Raw genomic sequence first — 26,146 nt, 5'->3', positions numbered from 1 at the left:
CCTGCTCCCCATATCCCTTAATTCCCTGAGACACCGAAAATCCATCTATCACTGCCTTTAAATATATTCGAAGGTGGAGCATTCTCCACCCTCTAAGGTAGAGAATTCGGAAGATTCACAACTCTTTAAGTGAAGCAATTCTCCTCATCTTAGTCCTAAATGATCAGTTCCTTATCCTGAGACTGTGTCCATGTGTCTTAGACTCCTCAACCAGCGGAAGCAATCCCTCTGTTTCTACCCTATTAAGCCCCCTCAGAATTTTGTAGGTGTCAGTGAGATCGCATCTCAGTCTTCTCAATTCCAGAGAATATAAATCCAATTTATTTATTCTCTGAACATCCACGCTTGCTAGTTTCACACCTTTTTTAAAAGTATTCTGTTTTTCTATTCTTATAATTAAACGTATACCTGTTATAAAGAGCTAGTAAGTAAACTAGGTCAATTGAAAATTTTGGTCTGGGTTGCATGTTATCAGATCTCATTTATTTCCCTTTCATTTGTAAATAAAATGTTTTTGTTGGACCACAGAAATAATTGGAATTTTTCAGTCTGCCAAAATGCTGCAAATTATTGCTATACTCAGATTCCATTGTAATTGATATTTGGGTAATTATCCAACAGATATTTGATATTTTGTATTTCCATGCAGTCTGTCAGGCCACTTATCAATGGGGACAGATTTTCTTTTGGGGGTAACTGGTTGTAATTGCACCTAAGGTTCTAATTGATTAAAATTGTAGCAGTTGGAAGAGCATGTTAAATTCCTGGCGTTCATGGAATGGTGGGATGCAAGTGGAGTGCTGAATTGCCAAGTTCCACTGGATAGTTGAATCTTCCCTGTGATTGGAGAGGGGGTGGAGTGAAAGGCGAGAGGGTGAGTGATAGAAAAGCCTGGCAGTTTCAAACCTGAAAGTATCTAAAGTATTTGATGCCCAACAAAATTAAATTACTGGAAAAGTGTTGCAGTAACATTTGCAATACTGAATATGAAGTGAAACTACCACATCCCATGTCTTATTACGATTCATTAAATGTGCTTCAGAATAAGATCAATCACATTCTTGGCTAAGTTTGTAGTACCAGTCTTCAGGTGAAACCTATTTAAACCAGATCTTGGCATTGGAAAAAAAACCTGAGTTCTTGTGTACTTATTTCATGGTTCATTTTCTTCGCCCACCTCCCAAGATATTTTATTCTATGACCTTTGAAGGGGAAAGTTGATCACCATCTGTTGGCCGAGGCAAGTCCAGTCAAACCCAAGTATCTTTTTGTGTTCCCATTGTGTTTTACAGCTGGTACTCAATTTGTCAGGAAAATGCAGGTTCTGAATTCAGTATCTAATCTTTTGATACTTTATTTTTGCTTTAGCATTCATTGGAGGGGAACAAAGCCAACTGTGAAGATGAAAATAGCATGGAGGCCTCTCTGGACAGTGACCACAGCCTGCTAGTGCCTTCTAGTCCATTACAGAATGCCAACAGCCCACAGAGGTAATATGAGTGTTACTCCCTTCATTTTATGTTTTTAAACAAGGTTTTGTTAAAGACACATCCAGAATAATTCAAAATATTCCCATTGTTTTGCACAGCATATTAATTAACTAGAGTTTGTGGTGGGACAAACTCCAGTAGGGCTGACTCTGTATCCAAAATATCAGAAGCGCTCATTGGTAGTGGTCTTCCATCCAGTCAGCAGATGGTTTGTGCCATGAGTTACTCATGAATAGAAGGTTGCGTACCACACTTCCATACTTGGCAAAGGAGGAGAATGCAGTGATACTGCAGGAAATGCAAAACATTAAATAAAAACACAAGCAGGTGTATGAGTGTCTAGAACTTTGCCATCTGAATAGTGATGACATTGAGAGAGTAGAAGATTTGGGCAATTGGTTGAAAAAGGCCATTGCGCGCGGCTTAGCCTCATCCAATTCAAGGTGCTGCATAGGGCCCACATGACTGGGAAGAGGATGAGTAGGTTCTTTGGGGGTGAAGATAGGTGTGCCAGGTGCTCGGGGAGTCCAGCGAACTATGCCCATATGTTCTGGGCATGCCCGGCATTGGAGGAGTTCTGGAAGGGGGTGGCGAGGACGGTGTCAAGGGTGGTGGGATCCAGGGTCAAGCCAGGATGGGGACTTGCGATCTTTAGGGTTGGGGTAGAGCCGGGAGTGCAGGAGGCGAAAGAGGCCGGTGTGCTGACCTTTGCGTCCCTAGTAGCCCGGCGAAGGATTTTGCTACAGTGGAAGGACGCGAGGCCCCCAAGCGTGGAGACCTGGATCAATGACATGGCGGGCTTCATTAAGCTTGAGAAGGTTAAATTCGCCGAGGATCGGTGCAAGGGTTCTTTAAACGGTGGCAACCTTTCCTCGACTTTCTGGCTCAACGATAGGGTACTGGGACAGTAGCAGCAGCAACCCGGGGGGGGGGGGGGGGGGGGACGTTGATTATGTTGGCTTATTTTACTTAAATTAAAATTAAATAAATCAAATTTATGGTTAAGTTCTCTTGTTTGGTGGGGGGAGTGTGATACATGTGATGTTATGGTATAGGGGAATTGTGGGTGTTATGGGGCTGTTAGTTGCAGATTACTGCTTTTTGCTATACTTGTTATATTTTTATATTTTCTGTAAAAAATTCCAATAAAAATGATTTTACAAAAAAGAAAAAGGCCATTGTACTTCAAGAAGTAGCACCACGTTCCTACAATGTACCGACAGAGGATGGGTTGGTTTTAAGAAGAAATTATCACGCACTCTTGAAAATCCAGAGAAGACTTTAACAACGTGATGGATAACGAATCTACATCAGAATCATCGCAATCTGCAGTGTCAGATAGTTCAGCAGTTCCTGAGCCTGAGAATGTCGTGGAGAACATTGAATGTACAAGTCCTGAGCAGCAAGATCAAACTTTGAGAGGATCAACCAGAGTCAGAAGAAAACCTGATCGGCTTAATTTGTCGATTTGGACTCTGGTCACAAGCACCATAACATTTAATGCTTGAACCATTATAATCTCTGAGATATTTTGTGATTTCTTCTAATCGGCTGAATTTTTAGATATTTTAAATCAGTCATGCTGATTAAATTGGCTTTGGAACCAGTGTCTAACTTCAATTGGACCACTGTACCGTTCACTTCAAGTGGTAGCAGCCATTTGTCCTCATCAACCTTATTTATTTTAAATGGAGTATCAGTTTAACTTTGGAGCATTTTTTGATGTCTCCAATTATTCTTCTCTTATTACTCAAACAAACAGTGATGTTTCATCACTGGAGACTGTGTCTTCCACTGTGCTGACTGGTCTGGGAAAATAACTGTTCTGAGCCAAGTGATTTTTTTTTTTTGCATCTGGAATAAAACTTGCTAAACGCTGGACATTGCCTTGACGACATCTTTTATAGAGAAATACTTTGTCCTGATCTTTAACCTGTTTGTTGGTGTGCGCGAAGCTGCAGGAACTTTCCTGCCATTTTTTTTAATGTTTCCCGCCTTTTTGGAAAAAGGGTGGCAACCGAAGTTGACTCCTTCAAGAAGGCGCTGCCATTACTGAGAAACATTTCAGAATGCTGTGCTGCATGTAATGAGCCTGATAAATTTTTATTTTTATTTTAGAGTACCCAATTCATTTTTTCCAATGAAGGGTCAATTTAGCGTGGCCAATCCACCTAGCTTGCACATCTTTGGGTTGTGGGGGCGAAATCCATGAAAACACGGGGCGAATGTGCAAACTCCACACGGACAGTGACCCAGAGCCGTGATCGAACCTGGGACCTCAGCACCGTGAGGCCGCAGTGCTAACCCACTGTGCCACCATGCTGCCCTTGAGCCTGACCGATCTTAACTGTATGTTCCAAAGGCAGATCCGATTCCCTCAGCAACCATTCCCTCAGCTTATTTTCATTCACACCAAACACAATCTGGTCCCGAATCATGGAAGATTCCACTGCAGAAAAATTACAGGTTTTAGCTTTTTAACTTTAAATCAGTGATGAACTGATCTATGGACTCTCCTGTCTTCTGTAAACGTGATCTAAACACATAGCGTTCACAAATGTCATTCCTTCTAGGATGCACTGGGCATCAAATATTCAGATTACTTCGTTAAAATTTTTACTATCGTCTTCGTTTGCAAATTTAAACGTATTAAACACAGCAATTGCTTCTGGCCCTGCCGCTGTGAGGAACATTGCTACCTTACTTGAATCTGATTGATCATCTAAATTTACTGCAATAGGAAACAGATTAAATTGTTGTCTAAAATAGCTGGGAGATTGGTTCAGGAGTGCCAAGGCTTGTCATCATGCCAATAGACCTGCACGCTGCATGTCTGGAACTCCTCAGAGTTCCACTGAAACTTTAGCTGGGTCTGTGAAGAATCCAGTATGTCGCAACGAGGAGGCACATCTGAGAACTTGCCAATGCAAAGGTTGTGTACTGACGGACAGTGTTACATGTTTGGCTCTCTCTTTCGCGTTGCTGCTGGCCAGCAGTGTAGAATGGAAATGAGAAACAAACAAGTACATGTTGATCTGGTAAAGGCATGCCCGCGTGATCTAATGGGATGGAATTCTTAGTACTAACATAGTGACATGATAATTGAGGATTTGTTTCACAAATAGCTTAATCCGTGACAGACTTTCTCATTTCCCCATCGTGTAACTGCCGCTCAGGTTGTTGTTTTCTTAAATTACCCAGATGTATTTTTGAAGGTGAAGCTAGGTAAGGGCTACCATTTTCCACTCCTGTACCTGATGAAACTCTTTTGATCAATTGCAGGTGAATAAGTTGAGAGATATGAAATATTGGGAGAATGAAAGTGATGTTGTTTTTAAAATCCCGTGCATGAGCCTTTATGGATTATTCTTGTAATTTCATTGTCGTTAGTCATACATGAGTGTGCTGTTCAGTAAATTTTCTTCTCGTTTGTTATAGTCCTGTTACTGCTGCATTGACAACGGATGCAATCGGTGTTCAGAATTCAGAAACCCAGGTGGAATCAGAGACTAGTCCTTCCAAAAGAAATTCCATTCCCAGCTCGGGGGGTAAGAAGTAACCCTTTCTAGATAAGTAGAGGTTGAATGAAGGAGTGTGTGGGTGAAGGTTGATCTACTCAACCTTTTCACAAGGTACATGTCATAGTCCTATTGTGCCTGTATGATTTTGCTTCTCCTGAATTCTTGCTGTACGTGGGCTTAGTGAGATCGGGCAGTAGATTTGAACCTGGTCATAAAAATCACGACTTGCAGGTGAATAAGTTGAGATATATGGAATCTTGGAAGATAAAAAAAATTTTGCTATCTTTTTTCCCCCCACTCTCAAAAAAAATTGCTTGTCCTTTGCTGTTATGGATTGTACAAAGGATATTGTATTCTCTGCTAATTTTGTGGTTTATGGAATAGCCGATCTGTGGCATTGTCTATTTGCCTATTTTGCGATTTACATTGTTATATACAATCTTTTTGAAAGAAGTTTTGCTAACACCTGCAAAGCTCCGTCCCAACCAATTTTCCTTTCAGTTTGTTTTACTGTGCAAGGTTGGCTTGTTGCACTGCATGTCCCTTGATATTAATGCACGTGCTTATCTCAAAGGCACTGTTGCTTTTGCATGGCAGTGCATCCGCACAGTTCCTACCCTGTGCTTCTCATCTGATGAGTCTGAATTATAGCTCCTCTACTGTATTGTTATGCTGGCAGCAGTAATTGCTAACAGTTGTAGGCAAACATCTGCACCTCAGACCAGGCCTTGTGTGCGGAGAAGGACGTATTCCATGATCACGTACAGTTGTTTTCTTAAAGACACACCTTTTTTCCCCCCCTTATCGAAGGACAGCATTATCCTAATTATATGTGGAGGTAGAGCTGGTTTCTAAGAATAAGAAAGATCACAATGATGGTCAAGAGATTCAGCATTTGAACAGAGTAAAAGATGATGAGAACAATACCTGGATTGCATAAAAAAACTGGGTGCTTCAGTCTTCAGCGGGATAGAGAGAGAGAGAAATTCCAAGTCCATTCATGTGAATAGTTAAATAACTTGCATGGATTTATTTCCTCTTTCCCAGGCTCATCTTCGTCATCCAGTGAACACATTCCTCAGGCCTCTCCCATATCTACTTCTACTGCGCAGCCAAAATCAGCAAGCACCTGGGCTTTGTCTACGTGTGTCAGCAATCAATCTCCAAGTGCAGCCACAAAGACATCCACTCCTGTTGCCTCTGGGAGAAAAAGACCGGCGTCACCACTTACAAATGAACCCACAAAGAAGGAGGTTTGTAAGCTTATTTTTGTGCTGATTTTCTGTATTTCCCACAGTTGAGGACCTTACGAGGTGCTTTATCAAATATTCTAACTTATAAATTTGTTTCTGCTTAGTTTTTGCCTTTTTGCTGTTTAGCATGAAGAAAGTTTAATTGATGTTTTGTTTTGGAATGTGGAAGAACACAGGATGTGCAAGTGAAGCTCAGCTTCCGAGCAAAATTGATACAGGCGTTAGGCAGATATGCAATGTTCAGGGACACTGTTGATGATTTGGGGAATGAATTACCACTAATCTGGCTCCATAATAAAACCTCTGAGGTAGAGTATCATCGAAGGGATAGGACTCTTCCCATTTGCGTCCAGGATGGCAAGTTAGCACAGTGGTTAGCACTGTTGCTTCACAGCACTAGGGTACTTGGTTCGATTCCCGCTTGGGTCACTGTCTGTGCGGAGTCTGCACGTTCTCCCCGTGTCTGCGTGGGTTTTCTTCCACAAATCCCGAAAGATGTGCTGTTAGGTGAATCGGACATTCTGAATTCTCCCTGTGTACCCCCGAACCGACGCCGGAGTGTGGCGACCAGGGGATTTTCACAGTAACTTCATTGCAGTGTTAATGTAAAACGACAAATTATTATTAGATAAACCTGAAAGTTAACAGATGGGATTGTTATGAAGTGGGCAAATGGTGAGAAATTAGCTGGTGCTCATACTGATAACCTTTGATTGAACCAATAGAGCACTTATCCAGACTGTGCCTGCAAACCTCTGGTTAACTGTGCTTAATAAAATCTCTTCATCCCCAGGGGAAGAATGCCTAGACTCGATATGAAGTAGAGTAAAACTCTGATGTAACGTTTTCAGTAGTTAACAATAAAGACATGATAATGGGTTTCTGGTTCTGTCAGACGCTCAGTTAATCAACGCAAGCTGTTTATTAGTTAGCTGAGAGCGCTAGTGTCGAATGGAGTTTGAGAGATTGGAGAGGAGCTGATTTTTTAAAAAACTTATTAAACTTCTATGATGTGTATCTCTGTGTCATTTTGCACCACCTGTCAAATTATGTTTCCAACTGAATCGTTTCATCTTTCACGCTGCATTTGTTGAAAATGTACAACTTTGTAATCATACTTGTCAGTTGACTAGCTAAAAATAGGTGACACTTGTTGTTGTACCCTGGAGCTGGCAAACTTGACTGATCTTTTTTTAATGTTGTCTACCCAATTAATTTTTTCCAATTAAGGGGCAATTATTTAGCATGACCAATCCACCTACCCTGCACATTCTTTGGGTTGTGGGGGCGAAACCCACGCAAACATGGGAAGAATGTGCAAACTCCACATGGACAGTGACCCAGAGCCAGGATCAAACCTGGGACCTCAGCGCTGTGAGGCAGCAGGGGTAACCTCTGCGCCACCATGCTGCCCGACTGATTTTTGATCTATCCAGAAGATGCATCTTCCCGCATGGTTCTGGAATCTAACTGTCAATCCCAAGATGCTGTGAAATTGGTGTTTTTGACCAGAAACCACAACTTTCAATGAAGGGTTAGTAGCATAGGGGAGGCACAGTGGTTAGCACTGCTGCCTACGGTGCTGAGGACCCGAGTTTGATACCGGACCCGGGTCACTGTACATGTGGAGTTTACACATTTTCCCAGTGTCTGCGTGGGTTTCACCCCCACAACCCAAAGATGTGCAGGTTAGGTGGATTGGCCACACTACCTCTTAATTGGGGGGAAAAAATAATTGGGTTCTCTAAATTTAGTTTATGAAAATTTTTATTTTAAAATGAAGCGTTAACAGAAGAAAATCTGATTCATCAGCATAATTGAGCACTTGTAAGAATGAGAATTCAAGCTACACTCCCAATATCCTTGTAGCAATAACTTGCTCTGCTATGAAGTCACTATTTTGATCCAGTTTTTAAATTTCACACACAAAAGAATTTTGAATATCTACTTCCTGCAATGTGAAAATTACTAAAAATATTAACCCTATAAAATTCCATAAGTTTTCCCAGCAAATTGCTGGTTACCAGGATGAGATTTACCCAGATGAAACCTCTGCCATGTTAGCCCAAAGGCCAAGTAGAGAACAGTCTTCCTGTGTTGAGGTGATGAATTCTCGGTTTTGTATTTGTCCTCCGAATTGCAAGAGCAGAATTTTTTTTGAGTGCCCAATTCATTTTTTCCAATTAAGGGGCAATTTAACATGGTCAATCCGTCTACCTGCACATCTTTGGGTTGTGGTGGCAAAACGCACGCAAACACAGGGAGAATGTGCAAACTCCACACGGACAGTGACCCAGGATCGAACCTGGGACCTCGGTGCCATGAGACAGCAGTGCTAACCACTGAGCCAAGTGCTGCCCTAAGAGAGCGGAATTTTAAATGTGGAATTGTTTTGTATGTTTAGGGAAGTGGCGTTGAGACAGATCAGCCATGATCGTATTGAATGATGCAGGAGGATTGAAGGGCCAGATGGTCTCTCCCTGCTCTTACTACTTGTGTTTTGTCTCAGTGTACAGATGCATGTACAATTAATTGCAGTGCAACAATATATAGTTTTGTGTCATCAGATATAGATTTGGGTTTTTCTTGTTGTGGCACTTGTTTGTTCTGTTCAACAAATGGTAAATCTCAAAGGGATAGCAATCAAAAGGCAGCTCCCCTCTGTTTTCTTGTAATTGTTTAGAAGCCTGCAACGAATGGTGTAACAATGGAGCAAAATTCATCACAAAGTTTGAAGAAAACATCTGCACAGACATCTGAAGTTTCACCAAAGAGAAAGAAACTGGATGTAAGTAGTTAATTTGTCATTAAATTTATACAAACATAAGGGCAGCACGGTGGTGCACTGGTTAGCACTGCTGCCTCACAGCACCGAGGTCCCAGGTTTGATCCCAGCCCTGGGTTACTGTCCGTATGGAGTGTGTACATTCTCCCCGTGTTTGCGTGGGTTTCGCTCCCACAACCCAAAGATGTGCAGGGTAGGTGGATTGGCAACGCTAAAATTGCCCCTTAATTGGAAAAAATGAATTGGGTACTCTAAATTTATATTTTAAAAATTATGCAAACATTTTCTGAATTTTGTCATTCCCAGATTCATGTGACAAGGCGAGCATTTTTTAAAGTAATATTGTATTAAAGGTTTCATATTTAACAAACACGAACTGAACTTCACAACTGCAAAATTTGTTCAAACATGGTACAATTGTCATATTAACAGCACAAGAAATCAGAGGTATAGAAAAATACACAACGAAAGCTATCTCCAAATCGCTTTTCCCACCCCACCCCCTCCCCCAAACAGCTGGTAATTAACTCTTTGAAGTATGCTGCCACCTCAGGAAGAATCCCGCTACTGATTCCTGACGGTGCACTTGACCTTTTCCAGGTATAAAAAGTGCATACGGTCACCCAACCAGGCCAAGGCACAAGGCAGAGCGGATGCTCTCCATCCCAGCAGAAATCTCCTTCGGGCTATCGGTGAGGCAAAGACAAGTGCATCTGCCCGCAGCCTCTTGAGAGTCCAACACCCTGAAAATGGCCATCAACCGATAAGGCTCCAGATCAATGCTAAGAACCGCTGACATGGTGTTAAAGAAGGAGAACCAAAGGCTCACCATCTTTGGGCAAGACCAGAACATGTGGGTATGGTTGGCAAGCCCACGAAAGCACCGCTCGCACCTGTCCTCCACTCATTAAACAACCCACTCAATTTTACTTTTGGCTCGATGAGGTCTGAACCACCTTGAATTGAATGAGGCTGAACCACGCTCAAGATGAGGTGGAATTTACCCTACAGAAGGTCTCATTCCACACATTCCCCCCCCATCCCCCATCTAAGATGGGCACCAACTCCTCCCATTTTGCAGTGACCCGATCAAGCGACAAAGATTCCAATGAGATGAATCCCTTAAAGATGTTCAAGATCCTCTGCCGAATCCTTGCCAACTGTAAGATTTCCTCCCAACAGGATTGGCTGTGGCTCTTAGGAAACGTAGGGCAAACAAACCCTACGGACTAAGTCGCGCAATTGAAAATATCAAAATAGATGTGACCCTGATAGTTGGAATTTTGCTGAGAATTGCTCCCACCTGGCAAACCATCCATCTAATAAACTGGTCTCTAAAGCACTCTAGTCCCTTCCCTTCCCACACCTTCAAAGTTGAATCCAAACTCGATGGCAAAAAACAAGTGGCTACCATTTATCGGAGCCAGTAATGACATGGCACTCTGCTTGTAATGTTGTCTGAACTGCCTCCATATCTTCAAGGTGAAGATCACCACTGAGTTTGAGGTATATCTTGTTGGAGAGAATGGGAGTGGTGCAGTGACCAGAGCTTGGAGGCTTGACCCTTTTACATGATCTTGCCTTCATTCTCGCCCACATGTTCTCCCATTTTCTGTCCCATTCAACACCTTCTCCATGTTGACCATCCAGTAATCCATGAGGAATTGGGTAATGCTAAACCCCGCAACTGTTGGCCCCTCTGGAGGTACAGCCTGCAAATCCTTGGCGCCCTACCCGTCCATATGAAGAAATTCACTAACTTCACTCTAGCAAAGAACGATTTAGTGAGGAAAAATAGGACGGCATTGGAATAAAAATGGAAACTTTGACAGAATGTTCATTTTGATGATTTGAACTCTGCCCACCAGGGACAACGGAAGTCTACTCCATCTCTGCAAATCGAGTCTCGCCTTATCTAACAAACTTATAAAGTTTAACTTCGAAGCCTATGCCAGTCATTTGTCACTTGAATGGCCAGATATTGCAAGTTACCCCTTGCCCGGCTAAACGGTAATACCCCCAGATTGGCTCCTCTTCCCGGGGGACTAACCGGAAAGTACTCGCCAGAAATCCTCCGTACCATTGCCAAGTTCTATCGCCAAAACGAAAAGGAGCGATGGCAATGGGTACCCCTTACTTGTACCCCTGCTCAGAGGAAAGTATCCTGATCTTGTCACATTGGTATGAACGCTGGCCATGGGGTTCGTGTACTGCAGCTGCACCCATGAAATAAATTTCTGCCCAAACCCAAACCTCCCAAGTAGATCAATGACATCCCTTCACGCCACTCAATCGAATGCTTTCTCTGCATCCATAGCTATAATCGCCTCTGGCTCGGGGGCTGATGAAGGAAAAAGGACATCATTTCGAACATGCCGTATATTAGAGGACTGCTGCCTACCTTTCAGAAATCCTGTCTCATCTTCTACCACTATGTCTGGCACACATGGCTCTAACTGCAAAGCCAGTACTTTAGCATCCACATTTAGCAGCAAACACTCCGTGGGGTCCTTAACTTTCTTTAAAATAAGGAAGATGGAGGCCTGTGTAAGGTGGAAGCCTGTGTAAGTGTAGCAGGCAGGTAACCTCGAGCTAAGTGTCTGAGAAGTAATGAGTGATACTAAACAGTAGTCATCAATGAAAATTCCCATTTCTGACCTTTCTGGAAAGAAGGTCATTGATGGAATAGCCAAGGATGGTTGGACCTAGGACATTGCCCTGAGAAACTCCTACATGGATGTCTTGGGGCTGAAATAATTAGGCCAACAACCTCGACCATCTTTTTTTATGCTGGATGTGACTTCCAACTATTGGAGAGTATTTGTAGGGGCTGGTTTAGCACAGTGGGCTAAACAGCTGGCATGTAATGCAGATAGAGGCCAGCAGCGTGGGTTTAATTCCCGTACTGGCCTACCCGAACAGGTGCCTGAATGTGGCGACTATGGCCTTTTCACAGTATCTTTATTGAAGCCTACTTGTGACAATAAGTTATTATTGACTTCAGTTGTGCTACGGCCCTTGATGCTTTCTCTGTCAAATCTGCCTTGATGTCATGGGCAGCTCCTCTCACCAGACCTCTGGATTCCGCTCTTTTTTGTCCCATGTTTGGAACAAGACTATAATGAGATCTGGAGTCTATGTTGTCAGGGCCCATAGCATTTGTTGTATCCAGTGTCTTTGACCAATTCTTTAAGTCACTAGGAGTGAATTGAATGGTCCATAATGCTGGGGAGCTCAGGAGGCGACTGAGAGAATCATCCCTTACTGCAGATGGTTGCATATGCTCAAGATTTATCTTCTGCACTCCGTGCTTGACGCCGGCTCCAACAGGAATGGGGAGTTTGTGGAACCATTTCCCCCAGTTAGTTGTTTAATTATCCTCTGCCATTTGTGACTTGATGTGACAAGATTGCAAAGCTATTATTTGATCCATTGCTTATGAGATCACAGCTGCTTATGTTATTCAGCCTGCACATAGACTATGTTGTTGCTTCACCAGGTTGGCACCCTGTTTTTCGGTGTGTCTGGTACTGCTCATGCTATGCACACGGGTATTCTTCATTGAACCGGGTTTGGTCACTTGGCATAGAACATAGAACATTACAGCGCAGTACAGGCCCTTCGGCCCACGATGTTGCACCGTCCTGTGATACCCTTCTAAAGTCCCTCTACACTATTCCCTTATCGTCCATATGCCTATCCAATGACCATTTGAATGCGTTTAGTGTTGGCGAGTCCACTACTGTTGCAGGCAGGGCATTCCACGCCCTTACCACTCCCTGAGTAAAGAACCTACCTCTGACATCTGTCCTATATCTATCTCCCCTCAATTTAAAGCTATGTCCCCTCCTGCTAGACATCACCATCCGAGGAAAAAGGCTCTCGATGTCCACCCTATTTAATCCTCTGATCATCTTGTATGCCTCAATTAAGTCCCCTCTTAACCTTCTTCTCTCTAACGAAAACAGGCTCAAGTCCCTCAGCCTTTCCTCATATGATCTTCCCTCCATACCAGGCAACATTCTTGTAAATCTCCTCTGTACCCTTTCCAATGCTTCCACATCCTTCCTATAATGTGGCGACCAGAACTGCACACAATACTCCAAATGCGGCCGCACCAGAGTAGACTGAGGTATGTGCTGGGCCATGAGCTTGCATACAGATTATTGTTCAATACATTTCTGCTGATGTTAATGGCTCACTGCACCTTATGGATGCTCAGCTTTGAGCTGCTAGTGCTGTTCTGTACCTATCCCATGTAGGTAACCGGTAAATTGGTACGGGCAGGGTCAAGTAGGTTTTTCTCTCGTTGGTTCTGTCACCACCTGCTGCAAGGGCAGTCTGCGAGGTATAGCCTTCATTACTCGGTTACCTCAGTCATGATGCTACCAAGTCACTGTTGGAGATGAGCATTGAAGTCTCCCACCCAGAGTACGTTCTGTGCTCTTGCAGCCCCTCAATTCTTCCAAGTAGTATTTAACATGGAGGAGTTCTTATCCGTTGAAGAGGACTATAGGTGGAAATCAGCAGACAATAACCTTGCTCATGTTTGACCTAATGCCATGGGACTTTATGGGGAAAGGTGTCAATGTTGAAACCTTCCAGGGCCAGTCCTTTCCAACTACATACCACTGTGATGCCACTTCTGGTGACCTACCCTGCCAGTAGGAGAGGATATACCCAGGATGGTAATGGAGGAGTCTGCGATGTTGGTTGTACGGTATCATTCGGTCAATATGACAGTCTTTAGGACAATTCTTCCAATCTTAGACAAGTATCCAAATGTTAGTGAGGAGGGCTACGCAGTGTGAACATAGAACATACAGTGCAGAAGGAGGCTATTCAGCCCATCGAGTCTGCACCGACCCACTTAAGCCCTCACTTCCACCCTATTCCTGTAACCCAATAACCCCTCCTAACCTTTTTGGATACTAAGGGCAATTTAGCATGGCCAATCCACATAACCTGCACGTCTTTGGACTGTGGGAGGAAACCGGAGCACCTGGAGGAAACCCACGCAGACACGGGGAGAACATGCAGACTCCGCACAGACAATGACCGGGCGGGGAATCGAACCTGGGACCCTGGTGCTGTGAAGCCACAGTGCTAGCCACTTGTGCTACCGTGCTGTCCTAAGGACCGTGTGCCGTTATCATTACCTATCCTGATGCCACGTGGTCTGTTCAGTTTTACTCTAACTTTTCTGTCACGGTTTAATACTGGCTTGCTAGGCCATTTCAGAAGGCAGCTATGTTGCTGCGAGTCTGGAGTCACGTATAGGACAGGCAGGATCGGGCCAACAGATTTTTGTTCCCTGAAAGAGTGGTCAATTCAGTAGTTTCATCATCATCAAAAATGAAACTAACTTTCTAAAAATGAATTTAGAGTACCCAATTATTTATTTTCCCAAGTAAGGATCAATTTACTTAATTAAGGGGCAGCATGGTAGCATGGTGGTTAGCATCAATGCTTCACAGCTCCAGGGTCCCAGGTTCGGTTCCCGGCTGGGTCACTGTCTGTGCGGAGTCTGCACGTCCTCCCCATGTGTGCGTGGGTTTCCTCCGGGTGCTCCGGTTTCCTCCCACAGTCCAAAGATGTGCAGGTTAGGTGGATTGGCCATGCTAAATTGCCCGTAGTGTCCTAAAAAAGTAAGGTTAAGGGGGAGTTGTTGGGTTACGGGTATAGGGTGGATACGTGAGTTTGAGTAGGGTGATCATTGCTCGGCACAACATCGAGGGCCGAAGGGCCTGTTCTGTGCTGTACTGTTCTATGTTCTATGTTCTAATTTAGCATGGCCAGTCCACCTAGCTTGCACATCTTTGGATTGTGGGGGTGAGATCTATGCAAACACTGGGAGAATGTGCAAACTCCACACTGACAGTGACCCAGAGCCGGGATCAAACCTGGGTCCTCGGTGCCGTGAGGCAGCAGTGCTAACCATTGTCCCACCAAAACTAACTCTTTACTCTAGATTTACAAATTAATTGCATTTGAATTCCCCTAGTTGCTTGGTGGGATTTGAACAACAATTCCCAGAGCACTGGTTCAGATATTTAGATCATTAATCCAGAAGCATTACAACTACACTACTGTCACCTGAATGCATTCCTCCCATTTGATCCTCTCCATTATCTTTGACAATTCCTTCAGTCAATACACCAGTGATGGCAACCTGCGGCCCACAAGACATTTGTTGGCCATTGCCCACAGAGTTGCCACATTCCGCTGATTTCCTAATAGTATGACCTGAAGTGATATGCATGTAAAACAAGGGCACGTGAAGTGAGGGCATGCACACCGCATTGACTGAGAGCTGTGCGCTCCTCTGCTTCCAAAGTGTAAATATTTATTTTGTTTTTACCATTTGAAGTTGATAGTTAATGTATAAATAATTAAGCATTTCCTATAACTCTTTATGAAATATTCAATGTGTTTTAAATGTATTTAATCGCAGTAAGCCGCGCATTTGGTGGCTCTCACTCCGGCGGGTGTTGTGGACCTGGTTCCCCGATTTTTTTTTTTTCGGGACTGCTGAGCGCTGGAAAGACAGCCATGGAGGGGCTGAGTAGCGGGCAGAGCTGCATGGAACCGCTGGAGAGCAGGAAGCAGCGAAAACGGGAGAGACAAAGGCAAAGTGCAATGGAAGCTGACCTGGGAGCAAAGATGGCGGACCTACGGACCTCTGACCCGGCAATCCAGCTAGCGCTGGAAAACATGCTGCAGATGATTAAGAGCAGTTTTGAAGAGTTGAAGCGGGATAACTTGGACCCACTTCAGAAGGCAGTGGATCAATTGAACCAGAAATTTGATGCCCAGGACAAAAAAGTTAAGGAGCTGGGGGAAGCGGCGGAGGAGCAGGCGGACACGCAGATGGTTGCGGTGCTAGAAGTCGATGGGTTGAAGGAGAGGCAAAGGAGACTGCTGGGCAGAGTAGAGGAGCTGGAAAACAGAGCCCACAGACAAAATCTGAGGATCATTGGCCTCCCGGAGGGGGCTGAGGGAGCTGATGCGACAGCGTTTGTGGCTGACCTGCTGCTGCAGCTGATGGGGGCTCACGCCTTTCCGCGACCGCCGGAGCTGCAGGGGGCACATACAGGCGAGGCAGATGCGTCCGGGGAGGTCCCCCCCCCCCCGGTCCGATGTTGATCAGGTTCCACAGGTTCACGGATAAGGAGCGGGTGTTGCAGTGGGCAAAGAGCGCTAGGAGCAGCACGTGGAATAACAGCGTTCTGCGCATCTATCAGGACCTAAGCCAGGAGGTGGCCAGGCGTCGAACAGCCTTTAAACAAGTTGAGGAGGTTTTATTTAAAAAGCACGTGAAGTTTGGTCTGCACTTCCCGGCTCATCTTTGGGTCACACATCAGGGCCAACACCACTACTTCTCCGATCCCGAAGAAGCGATGGACTTCGTGAGGGATCAGGGGTTGGTCCCGCAAAAAGGACCCACGGGCTCAAGCTAGAGTCCGAGTGTCATTGTCTGGGGGGATGCCGACTGTGCCTGGACTGACGGTCGACTGTTTACTGCTTAGACATTTTGGCAGCTTTTGCCTATTGGGGGGACGAGAGATCCCCCCCCCCGCTTTCTTTTACCTTTTGTCGTGCTCTTTTTGTGTGTTGGAGACTTTTCTGTAACATAAAGGTGGCCAGTAAGCAATGGGGATTAAAGTTTTTGGTTGTGGGTTTTTAATAGTTTTGGGTGGGTGTTATACAGGTACTGTGTTGTTACTTTATTAATGCTCAGAAAGGGACGTGTGTTAACACTTGTATGTTTACACAGCTGGAACTGTATTACACCTGGAGCAGCTTCACTTTGCTGTTTGATGTCCCCCACCTCGTTTTGATCTTTCCCATTTCAGTGTGACTGCTCCAGTAGGTCAGATCAGGGGTGATGTGTTGATGAGTGGGGGGGGGAAATGAGGTCGGGGAAACAATGGGAGTGAGACAAGTGGGTGCCGGAGGGATTAGTCATCGGGCTAGCAGATTGGCTAGTCAAGGGAGTCAGGTGGGGGGGGTGTGTATACAGCCAGTAGATGGCAGGAGTGGGGTTATTGGGAGATGTTGCGGGGGGGAGTTATTCTGCTGACGTGGGAGGGGTCTGAAGTAGGTATTGGAGAGGAGGTCGGGGGTGGAAACTGCCAAGAGAGGCACGGCCCAAGAAGGGTTATGATTGACTTGGATTGGTGGGGGGGGGGGGGGGGGGGGGGGGGAGAGCGGTTATGTGCACTATGGTTTGGTTGAAGTGTTGGTCTGCCGTTGTTGTTTGCATATTTCTGTAATCTGTAACTGTTTAAAATGCCAAAAAATACCTCAATAAAATTGTTTGTTTAAAAAAAATGTATTTAATCACTAACCATGGCCCCATAAATAAGTTGGACCACTAAGATGAAGGAGCACTCCTGTAGCCCTCCCAGTAGTCTAGAATACACCCTTACTCTTTGAAACTTTGTCTCTGAGCCTCCTCACTTTGCGACTTTTTTTCTCTTCCTTCAATTGCCTCCTTTGATAACACTGCATTTGGTTTACTCGCCAGTATTTCATTCTGTTCCGACTACTTCAAAATGTATAATTGTTTTTACCCCCCCCCCCCCCCCCCCCCCCCCCCCCGGGAAAGGGAGGTTAAATAATATTCAATTCCACTTGTTATATTTTTAGCAGTCTATATATAACATCTGAAATTTAGGGTAAACCAATTAATCAGTGCAACTAGAACATGTTTCTTTTACTTGCTTAGGGATCTGTCCCCGTGAAGGAACAGGGTGACGGTTCAAGAAGTCCAGTCAGTGAAACAAAATTGGATGAAAATCTTAAGGTAAGATTACATCAACTTTGAAATTCTAACCCGAGGTGTGTGGCAAACAAAAAGTTCTCTAAATTTCAACTTACAGAAAATACTTCTGAACTTTGAAAATGATGAAGGAGGAATCAAATTAGAACTCGTGGCCTTGTAAAAATCAAATAGGAAGTTTGGGCAAAGGGCTAACATAATTCTATAATTTGGGTAAATGCTATTCTATATTTGACACACCTTTTTTTTTTCTGCAGGAAGTTGAGTCTGAAGAAAAGCTGATGCCAATCCCATCCAAGGCTTCTGCCTCACAGGTAAATATTTGTGATGTGTAGTGGAGTTTTAATTATTGCAAACAGATGGGACCTACTTTAATTATTCTCTCTCCACTATTGAAAATACCGATTCCTGTTAGGAGTACACAATGGGGCAGCACGGTAGTGCAGTGGTTAGAACTGCCGCCTCATGCAGGAACTCTGGTTCAATTCTGGCCTTGGGTGACAGTACGGAGTGTGCGTGGGGTTTCTCTGGTTTCCTCCCACAGTCAGTCCAAAGATGTGCAAGTTAAGTGGATTTGCTATGCTAAATTGCTCCTTGGTATCCAAAGCTGTGCACCTTAGGTGGGGGAGTGTAGGGTATTCTTTCGGATTGTTGATGCAGACTCAGTGGGCCAAATGGCTTCCTTCTGCACCGTAGGGATTCTATACAAATACTGTCTACCCACCAGTATCTCGTAAGTGGGCATTTTTCATTTATGTATATTTGCAGTGGGTGTTCATAGACTTGGTAACTGAGAAATGTGATATGTGAGCATGTTCTCACTTGTGTACTACCGAATCAGGATAATAGGAGCAGGGACCATGATCGCCTTTGCCCTTTATTCACCTTAGCCTCTGGGAAATCAATTGTTGTGCCCTTTTCCCCCGTCTTAACTGAGATTGTACCAAGAATCAAACCCAGGGTCGCTGTGTTCTGTATTGCACAATGTCAGGCTAGTTGTCAATCAGATGAACTATGCAAAGATTCATCTAAGATATTTTGTTTTTCTCCCTTTCCACTGTGAACCAGCAACTGTCAAACAGCAGGTCACTTGTTGCTAGATATGGAAACATAGAAAATAGGAGTGGGGGAGGCCATTCAGCCCATCGAACCTCATCCACCATTCATTATCAACATGGCTGATAGCTCAATCCCATCTTCCCTGCCCCCCCCCCCCCCATATCATTTTATTCCCTTCGCACCAAGTGCTATATCTAACTTTTTTTAATATAAATGTTTTACAGTCAGTTTTTATGTTCCCTGCAAGTTTACTCTTATTTTCCCCTTCTTAATCAATCTCCCCCCCCCCCCCCCCCCCCCCCCCGAATTCTAAACCGCTCCTGATCCTCGGCTCTATTATTTTCTTGATCAATTTGTATGCTTCTTCCTCGGATCTAATACCATCTCTAATTTCCCTTGTAAGCCATGGGGTATGACCACCTTTCCTGTTTTACTTTTGCGTCACTCAGGAATAAACAATGATTGCAGTTCACCTCTGTTCCTTGAATGTTTGCCATTGCCTATCTCCATCACCCCTCTGAGTAACCAATCCATCATAGTCAACTCGTGCCTCATATCATCGTAGTTTCCTTTATTTAGATTCAGGACCATAGTCTCAGAATCAACTACAGTTGCTTAGAGCCCTTGCAACTGGCAAAATAGTGACCTGGAGCCTTGTCTTCACTTCCATTGAGTACATGGGCTCCACTTAACACCTGCACCTGAGGACTTGGGAAGGTAATTGCCAAGTAAGAAATGGTGGCATTAAATGTTTGGGCCATCAGTGGGGTGGGAACACCCATTTTCAGTCTCGTATGGTCAGAAGCTGACTTTCCCAAATTGTTTTAATGTACTTGATTAACTCAACTTAAGGTATGAAATCTACTGATGACTGAGGAGGAATGAATTAAGCTAAGAAGTTACCATTTGATGGTGCCAAACGTAGGTTTCTAAAACCATTACCATTATTGTTAAACATTAACAAGTTTTTTTTAATATAATTTTTATTGGAATTTTTTACAGAAAATATAAAACGTAACGACAAACAATGAAATGCAACAAAATAACCCATAATAACTGTATCACCCCCAGACCGTATTGACGCATGTATCCCATCCCCCACCCCCCCCAAACCCCAATGAACAACAGAAGAACTTAAAAATAAATTTAAATTAAATAAACAAACATAGTCATCGTCCGCCCGCCCGCCCCCCGGGTTGCTGCTGCTACTGTCCCTGTACCCTATCGTTGAGCCAGAAAGTCGAGAAAAGGTTGCCACCGCCTAAAGAACCCTTGTACCGACCCTCTCAGGGCGAATTTGATCTTCTCTAGCTTAATGAAACCCGCCATGTCATTGATCCAGGTCTCCAAACATTAACAAGTTGATGGAAGATGAGAGGTCTGTGTGTGAAAACCTGGCTGATTACCAGCCTTTTTTTAATACGTGTGTGAGAGTGATATGGGAAGTATATTTTTGGACACGAGGGGTGTGCTCACTGTATTGAGATCACCAACTGGCAGCATCAAGTTGCTAATACAGAAGTCAGCCTTCGTTGACTGTAAGTTGATCTTGCAGTAATACACTATGCACAAGAGCCCACTTGGGATTTTTCCAGTGTGCTCCACCATTAATGGTTCACTAGTGTTGACTTTTTTTCTCTACTTTCCTTTCATCCTGTCCCCTTTGGTCACTTTTATAGATTAAATAAAGGGTTTGATAAACAATCCTAATAAATTGTGGAAACATAAATTACAAAGTCAAATCAGGAGAGGACAAATGACAAGTAATTTAGATTTGATTGTTCTACATGGGTGGTGAATGTGTGGAGTCAAAGGAAACAGTGGAATTGTAGATATCGGTAATGTTTAGTCCTGTACATCCCTAAGTTTTTGTATTCACTAGCTATATTGAGGCTTTTGAATATTTGGTTGCAAGTATTTACACTTAGTAGCAACATCGTTATCTGCTATCTTTCTGTTGAACTGATGTATAAATTATTCTTTCTTTTACACAGGAACCAACAAGCACAGAACTTTCTGATGTCTCTTCGCTTCCTGTAAACCCTGTTCCAGTAGTTAAGAATTCGATAAAGCTGAGGCTGAATCGGTAGAACGACCACTCTCGGGGGGGCCATAGAACACAAAAATAACCAGGACACAGACGCACACACGCACACACACACACAGACAGACGTGAAATCAAAACACCTACCGGAAGAGTCATCTGATCGCTGGCTACAGCTTCCTCTATGGAAACATTTTAACAAGTTCTTTGAACAAGGTGATCGTGGTATATGGTGAAGTTGGACGATAAAGGCTGTAGATTTTTTTTTTTTTAAAACATGTCCTATAAGACTTGATCATTGTTGAATCTGGAGTCTGGTAGAACTCGACCAGTGATGACGATGCACTGCGGACTGACTGGTCGTGCAGGGAGTGCATCTTGGCGGAGTACTGCTGATGTGTTGGCAACAGTTATGTTAGTTGAAACCGTTTTTTCCGAGAACTTTTCTTTTTCCTGTTATCTTTGCTCTTAAACTGCCTTGCAATTGTGAAAAGATTTTTAAAAATTTTGTTGACCAATTGTTCAGTCATAACGGGCATTATTTGTAAATTTAGGTTAGTGATGGTATTGAGAGAGAGATTTAATATTGAAGGACTCTTGTACCAGACTATGCCATTATTGATTTCAGGGCACTTAATCTATGTGATTCAGCTGTTTATTTTCTTCCTAATACCAACTAAAAATTCTGAGCTTTGTTTCTGGGGCATACTATGACCTGGAAAGGGGGCAGTAGCTTCTGAGAGTTTATTGCCCAGTTGCTTCCATTATTTTTGTGCTGCCTTTTGATCATTAGATATTAATTTGACAATCTACTTCTAATTTATGCCACTATCAGGGACTGTTCAGGACTTATTTTGCTTCAGCACTAAATTCAGGATGGTGGATGTCATGTTAGGACACTGGACATTTCCTTTTGGAGCTGGTTTCAAATCAAGCCTTAGTGGGTGGGATTTAATATCTGCTACCACTAGGATGAGTCGCTGCTTTGAAATTTTAAATCAGTTCCTTGTCAATTTGAAATTCATGGTGTAAAACTCATCCGTATTCAACATTTATTGAACACATCCGTACTTGCATTGATCAAAACTCCTAGGTGATTTGCTCCTGCTTGGTAAAAGCAGACTGTGTGCTTTGCATGGCTTATGGGTTTGCAAACTGCATGGCCATTATGCATCCATGAAGCATGGCAATGTGGGTTTAGAACTCCCCTCTTGTTTAGTTAGAAATCTGGCATATGTCTTGTGCTGTTGTCTACATTGACCCAATTTGACCCGGAAATGAGTGTTACCATTGGGCTAACAAGTTTTTTTTTCTAGCACTTGCAATTCCAATTAAGTATCCTCAGTGTTCGAGCAAATAACCTCCAAGAGCTACCAATAGAAATCCAGTTTTTTTTTTTTTAAAAAGTAAAACCACTTTTGGATCAATACAAAAGGGCAGCATTTCTTTGCTGGTTCTCCAATATATGACAGTCTTAAATCCCTCTAGAACGGATGTGTGGGATGGATATTTTCCAAGTATGTGATAAGCAAATGGAAATTTATTTCTATAACCAATGTCCAGTTTTAATCGTGTCACAAAACTATATGAAGGAAAATCTTTTTGGTGCTTTTATGCTTTGGAATGTGTTATGACATGAGATGTGCATGGCAACATGTTCAAAAACAGACTCTTCCCTAAAATTAATGCATTCAGATGGGTCAGAAATGATCTTAACCCTAAGTTTTACATAACCTTTTGCTAAGAGCTGCTTACTGCACTGCGCAAGCAGGTTCTGAGAATCCGCCATGTGCAGCTTTTTAAAAGAAATGTTTGAAAAAAAGAACATACGGTTCAAATTTTGCCATGCTGGAATATGAGCCAATTAATTATGGCTGTTATTGGCTCCATCCATAACCATTTCACTCAGTCAATCTTTACTCTGAGTACATCATTTGCTGGTGGGTAGGGATCCGAATCCTAAGGTTCTCCATGGTGTAATTTCTGTGCTTGAGTTTTTAATGAGATGGTGGAGGATTTCCTCCGAGAATTTAATTTTTGTGCCTACATGGACTTGAATAATTCCTGGAGATATTTTTCATCAGTTTATCACTTAAAACAAAAGAGTTTGAGGTAAAAGTGTATATTTTTGGCTTTGGGAATGCGCTTCTGGAAGTACAAATAGTATTTTACTGTTTTAATTTATTAAATTTAAATGCGCCTCCTGACTGTGTGCCCCTCCCTCCCCCCAAAAAGAGTTTCAAATCCAAGTGTGGGTAATTAGATCTCCCTATGTGACCAGCTGGAATTGGGAAAAGAATGGAGAACTGCATTTGAAATACTAACGTTGTGTTAAATATACATGCATGCATTTCTCTCTCGGTTCATGTTTTTTACTTGTCCTAGAAATCATTTCTAATTGTGAAATGATTGACTCTCTGCCAGAGCGGAACTATGTAGCCTTGCAAAATGCTTAAACTGAATTGTCTGTACTCTTTAAGTTTATTAGTTTTTCAGGAGTTTTGGGTATTTTCAAGTCTCTAACTTTAGGCATACGGTAAATGGTTGCGGTCTGTTTAGTAAATCATCTATATAATTTACTAGGAGGATCTCTCAGAAACTGACAGGCTTTTATTTTGAAATTTACCTCTGTTTACCCACTTTTTGATATGCATGGTGATACTACAAAGAGCATATTTTGACAATTTAAAAAGCCATTACAACATGGTGATCAACAATGCACGCTCCTACAGAAAATGGAGATTTGCTTATAATTTCTCTGCCTTGTAATACCACTTTGGATATAAAAATAATAGTTATGGCTACGGATTAATCCCTTTAACTTCAGCTATATAAATTATTCTGCTTAAATGGAAGCAGTTCTAATAATTTAATTTGTTTCCTTTTCAACACCTCTGTTGCAAGAAGGAATTCAGGAGGCTCTATAATTGAAGTAAAAAGAGCTGTAATTTCCCCTTCTAATGGACCTGCCAATGAACTAGTGTTCTTTGACTCTCTTTACATTTGCTTTTTTTTGTAGTGTTGTACTGGGAACTACAGTTCACTGTGGCGGGCTAGGCAGTTTCAAAATTGATTTTTAGTAAGGAACAGTTACAGGGTGAGTTCTCAGTATGAAAACCTGTTTTGGCCATTGTAGAAAAATGTACTTATCTTTTAAATAGGTTTCCTGTGGTAGAGAATAAATGCAGCTGATTCTTGCTTCATAGCATTGAAAAGAAAAATAATCCTGGCCTTTCCCACCAAAGGAGCTACCCCAACTAGTTGCATGTCTATAGTAAGGAGAAAGTTATCCCAATTAATTTTACATAGGAGAAATGAGATGTATACTGACTAACCATGAAAGTGCTTGCGTAGTAGATTGTAGTACATATTGTCATGTCTGATTTGACTTTCATTTTGCCGTGCATTTATGTGAAGCCAATTTCTTTGAGTCTTTGGGGAGACATTGATAACACAGATATCACAGAAATTGTCATGTTTTTATTGCCAATATTTTAAGAAATTGGGTCGAGAAGGAAAATCTTGAACACAAAAGATGTGTGATATATAGCAGGGAGTAACTTTTTGCCATATAACTGGTACAATACACTTCTACTGCCAGTGTTGTCTCATTGAGTTAAATTATGAAATGCCCTTTTAACATAAGCGTGCATTTGCATCACAGGGTCCAGGGACGCTCGGTTCATACTTGTTAGTTTGTATGATATTGATGTATATAAGGCTGATTTGCCCTTCCAATTAATTAATGGTATCCTCTTGCGTTTACTCCCTCTTGGGTATATTCAAAACAGAGTAGAATGGAACTCTTTCTATTCTCCCCCATCCCCAGCCAAATAACTTTAGCTTTTATTCCAAACATTCCTATTCATAAAATATTGCAAGTTATATCTGCCCATCCTGGTTGACCGGAACATTTATTTTTTGTGCTAACGGCATTAACCCATTTTTAGGTTTGCAGTAGGTGACCAGGTGGGAAATTGGCCCGTTGAACTCCATAACACTGGGTCCTTTTAATATGGCAGCAACAGGTTATATGAAAGCTGCTCAATGGTGCTAGTTACAATATCTGCCTGGGACTTTCATGAGTGCTCTGTTTCAATGTGTTTAAGCCAACTATGTTTAATGAAACCTTTGACTGTGTTGCTTCTGTTTTGAATGCTTTTGTCCACTGATGATCCCATTGCCACACTGCATGAATAATGGTTATAAAACAGTTCCCAGCGAGCGGGTTTTTTTTTTTACATTTTCATGTGAATGAATTGATGCTGGGCTGACCTGTTCCCATTTAACAGGATGATCATTAACTGGCATTTACTGAATCAAAGTTTTTAAAACCATCAAAGATTTCACAATTGTCACTCTCTTCAGGAATCAATATGTTTGTTTACCTGCCTAAATGTGAAATCAAGCTGTCACAGATTGTGGGTGAGTTATTTGTGGACAAGCAAGAATTGAAAAAGCTTCAATGTGAATGCACCTATTGTTCTGCCAAGATGAGTGCTAAACTACTTTATTTTTTCATTGTTGGTGAACTTGTCATAGTTTTCCCTTCCTCACAGTTTAACTGTTGCTTTCGCAAGCTGTACTCTGCGGCTCACAGATGGAGTTCTGTTTTTTTTTCATAGTGTCTGTACACTAGTAATTTTCAGAAGCTATTTTGTATAGAGATGTATTTCTTCATTTAAAATAAAAAAAATAAAAATGCAGCACACAATTGAGTGATATAACGATTCTTTTGTGTTTCGATTCAGCCTTGGCTAATGTCTGGTATGGGTCAGTTGGGAGTGAAAAGGTTCTGGGTTCAATTCCCATTCCAGACACTTGAGCATAAAATCTGGGTTGGCAGTGAAGGCCTGTTCTGTAAGGGAATGCTCAACAGTTAAGAGATGCTATCTTTCCGATTAGGTGATAAACCAATGTTTGTGGGACATTGTGTATATGCAGTTGTTTTCTGTACTTTTATTTGTTTTTGGATGTGGGCATCACTGGCTAAGCCAATATTTATTGCCCATCCAAAGTTGTCCTTGAGGGACAGTGACTATAATTCACATATCATTGGTCTTAAAAGTATGCTGGCTTAGTGCCCAGTGATTGATTGTGTTGTGAGAACTGGAAAATGTCATCTTTGTCCAACTGGACTCAATTAGGACAATTTTCCATCTTTGCACACTTGTGTGTTTAGGGTCAATATTAAGCTGAAGCATTACCC

General features: G+C 42.7%; 1 protein-coding gene across 1 annotated transcript in view; it reads left to right on the top strand.

The window, feature by feature from the left end:
* LOC119950926 (poly(A) polymerase alpha-like) overlaps positions 1-25,651 on the top strand; it is an 83,221-nt gene extending 57,570 nt beyond the window's left edge. Inside the window, 7 exon segments of the mRNA XM_038773892.1 lie at positions 1,369-1,490; positions 4,929-5,038; positions 6,059-6,264; positions 8,948-9,052; positions 17,781-17,858; positions 18,092-18,148; positions 20,888-25,651. Coding sequence (XP_038629820.1) covers positions 1,369-1,490; positions 4,929-5,038; positions 6,059-6,264; positions 8,948-9,052; positions 17,781-17,858; positions 18,092-18,148; positions 20,888-20,983 — 774 coding nt within the window. The 3' untranslated portion in view covers positions 20,984-25,651.
* Positions 25,652-26,146: the final 495 nt, after the last annotated feature.

Source organism: Scyliorhinus canicula, chromosome 2 (assembly GCF_902713615.1).
Source record: "Scyliorhinus canicula chromosome 2, sScyCan1.1, whole genome shotgun sequence".
In the NCBI taxonomy this organism is placed as follows: Eukaryota; Metazoa; Chordata; class Chondrichthyes; order Carcharhiniformes; family Scyliorhinidae; genus Scyliorhinus; species Scyliorhinus canicula.
The sequence above is the reverse complement of the archived record's forward strand: the minus strand, read 5'-3'. Positions and strand labels throughout refer to the sequence as shown.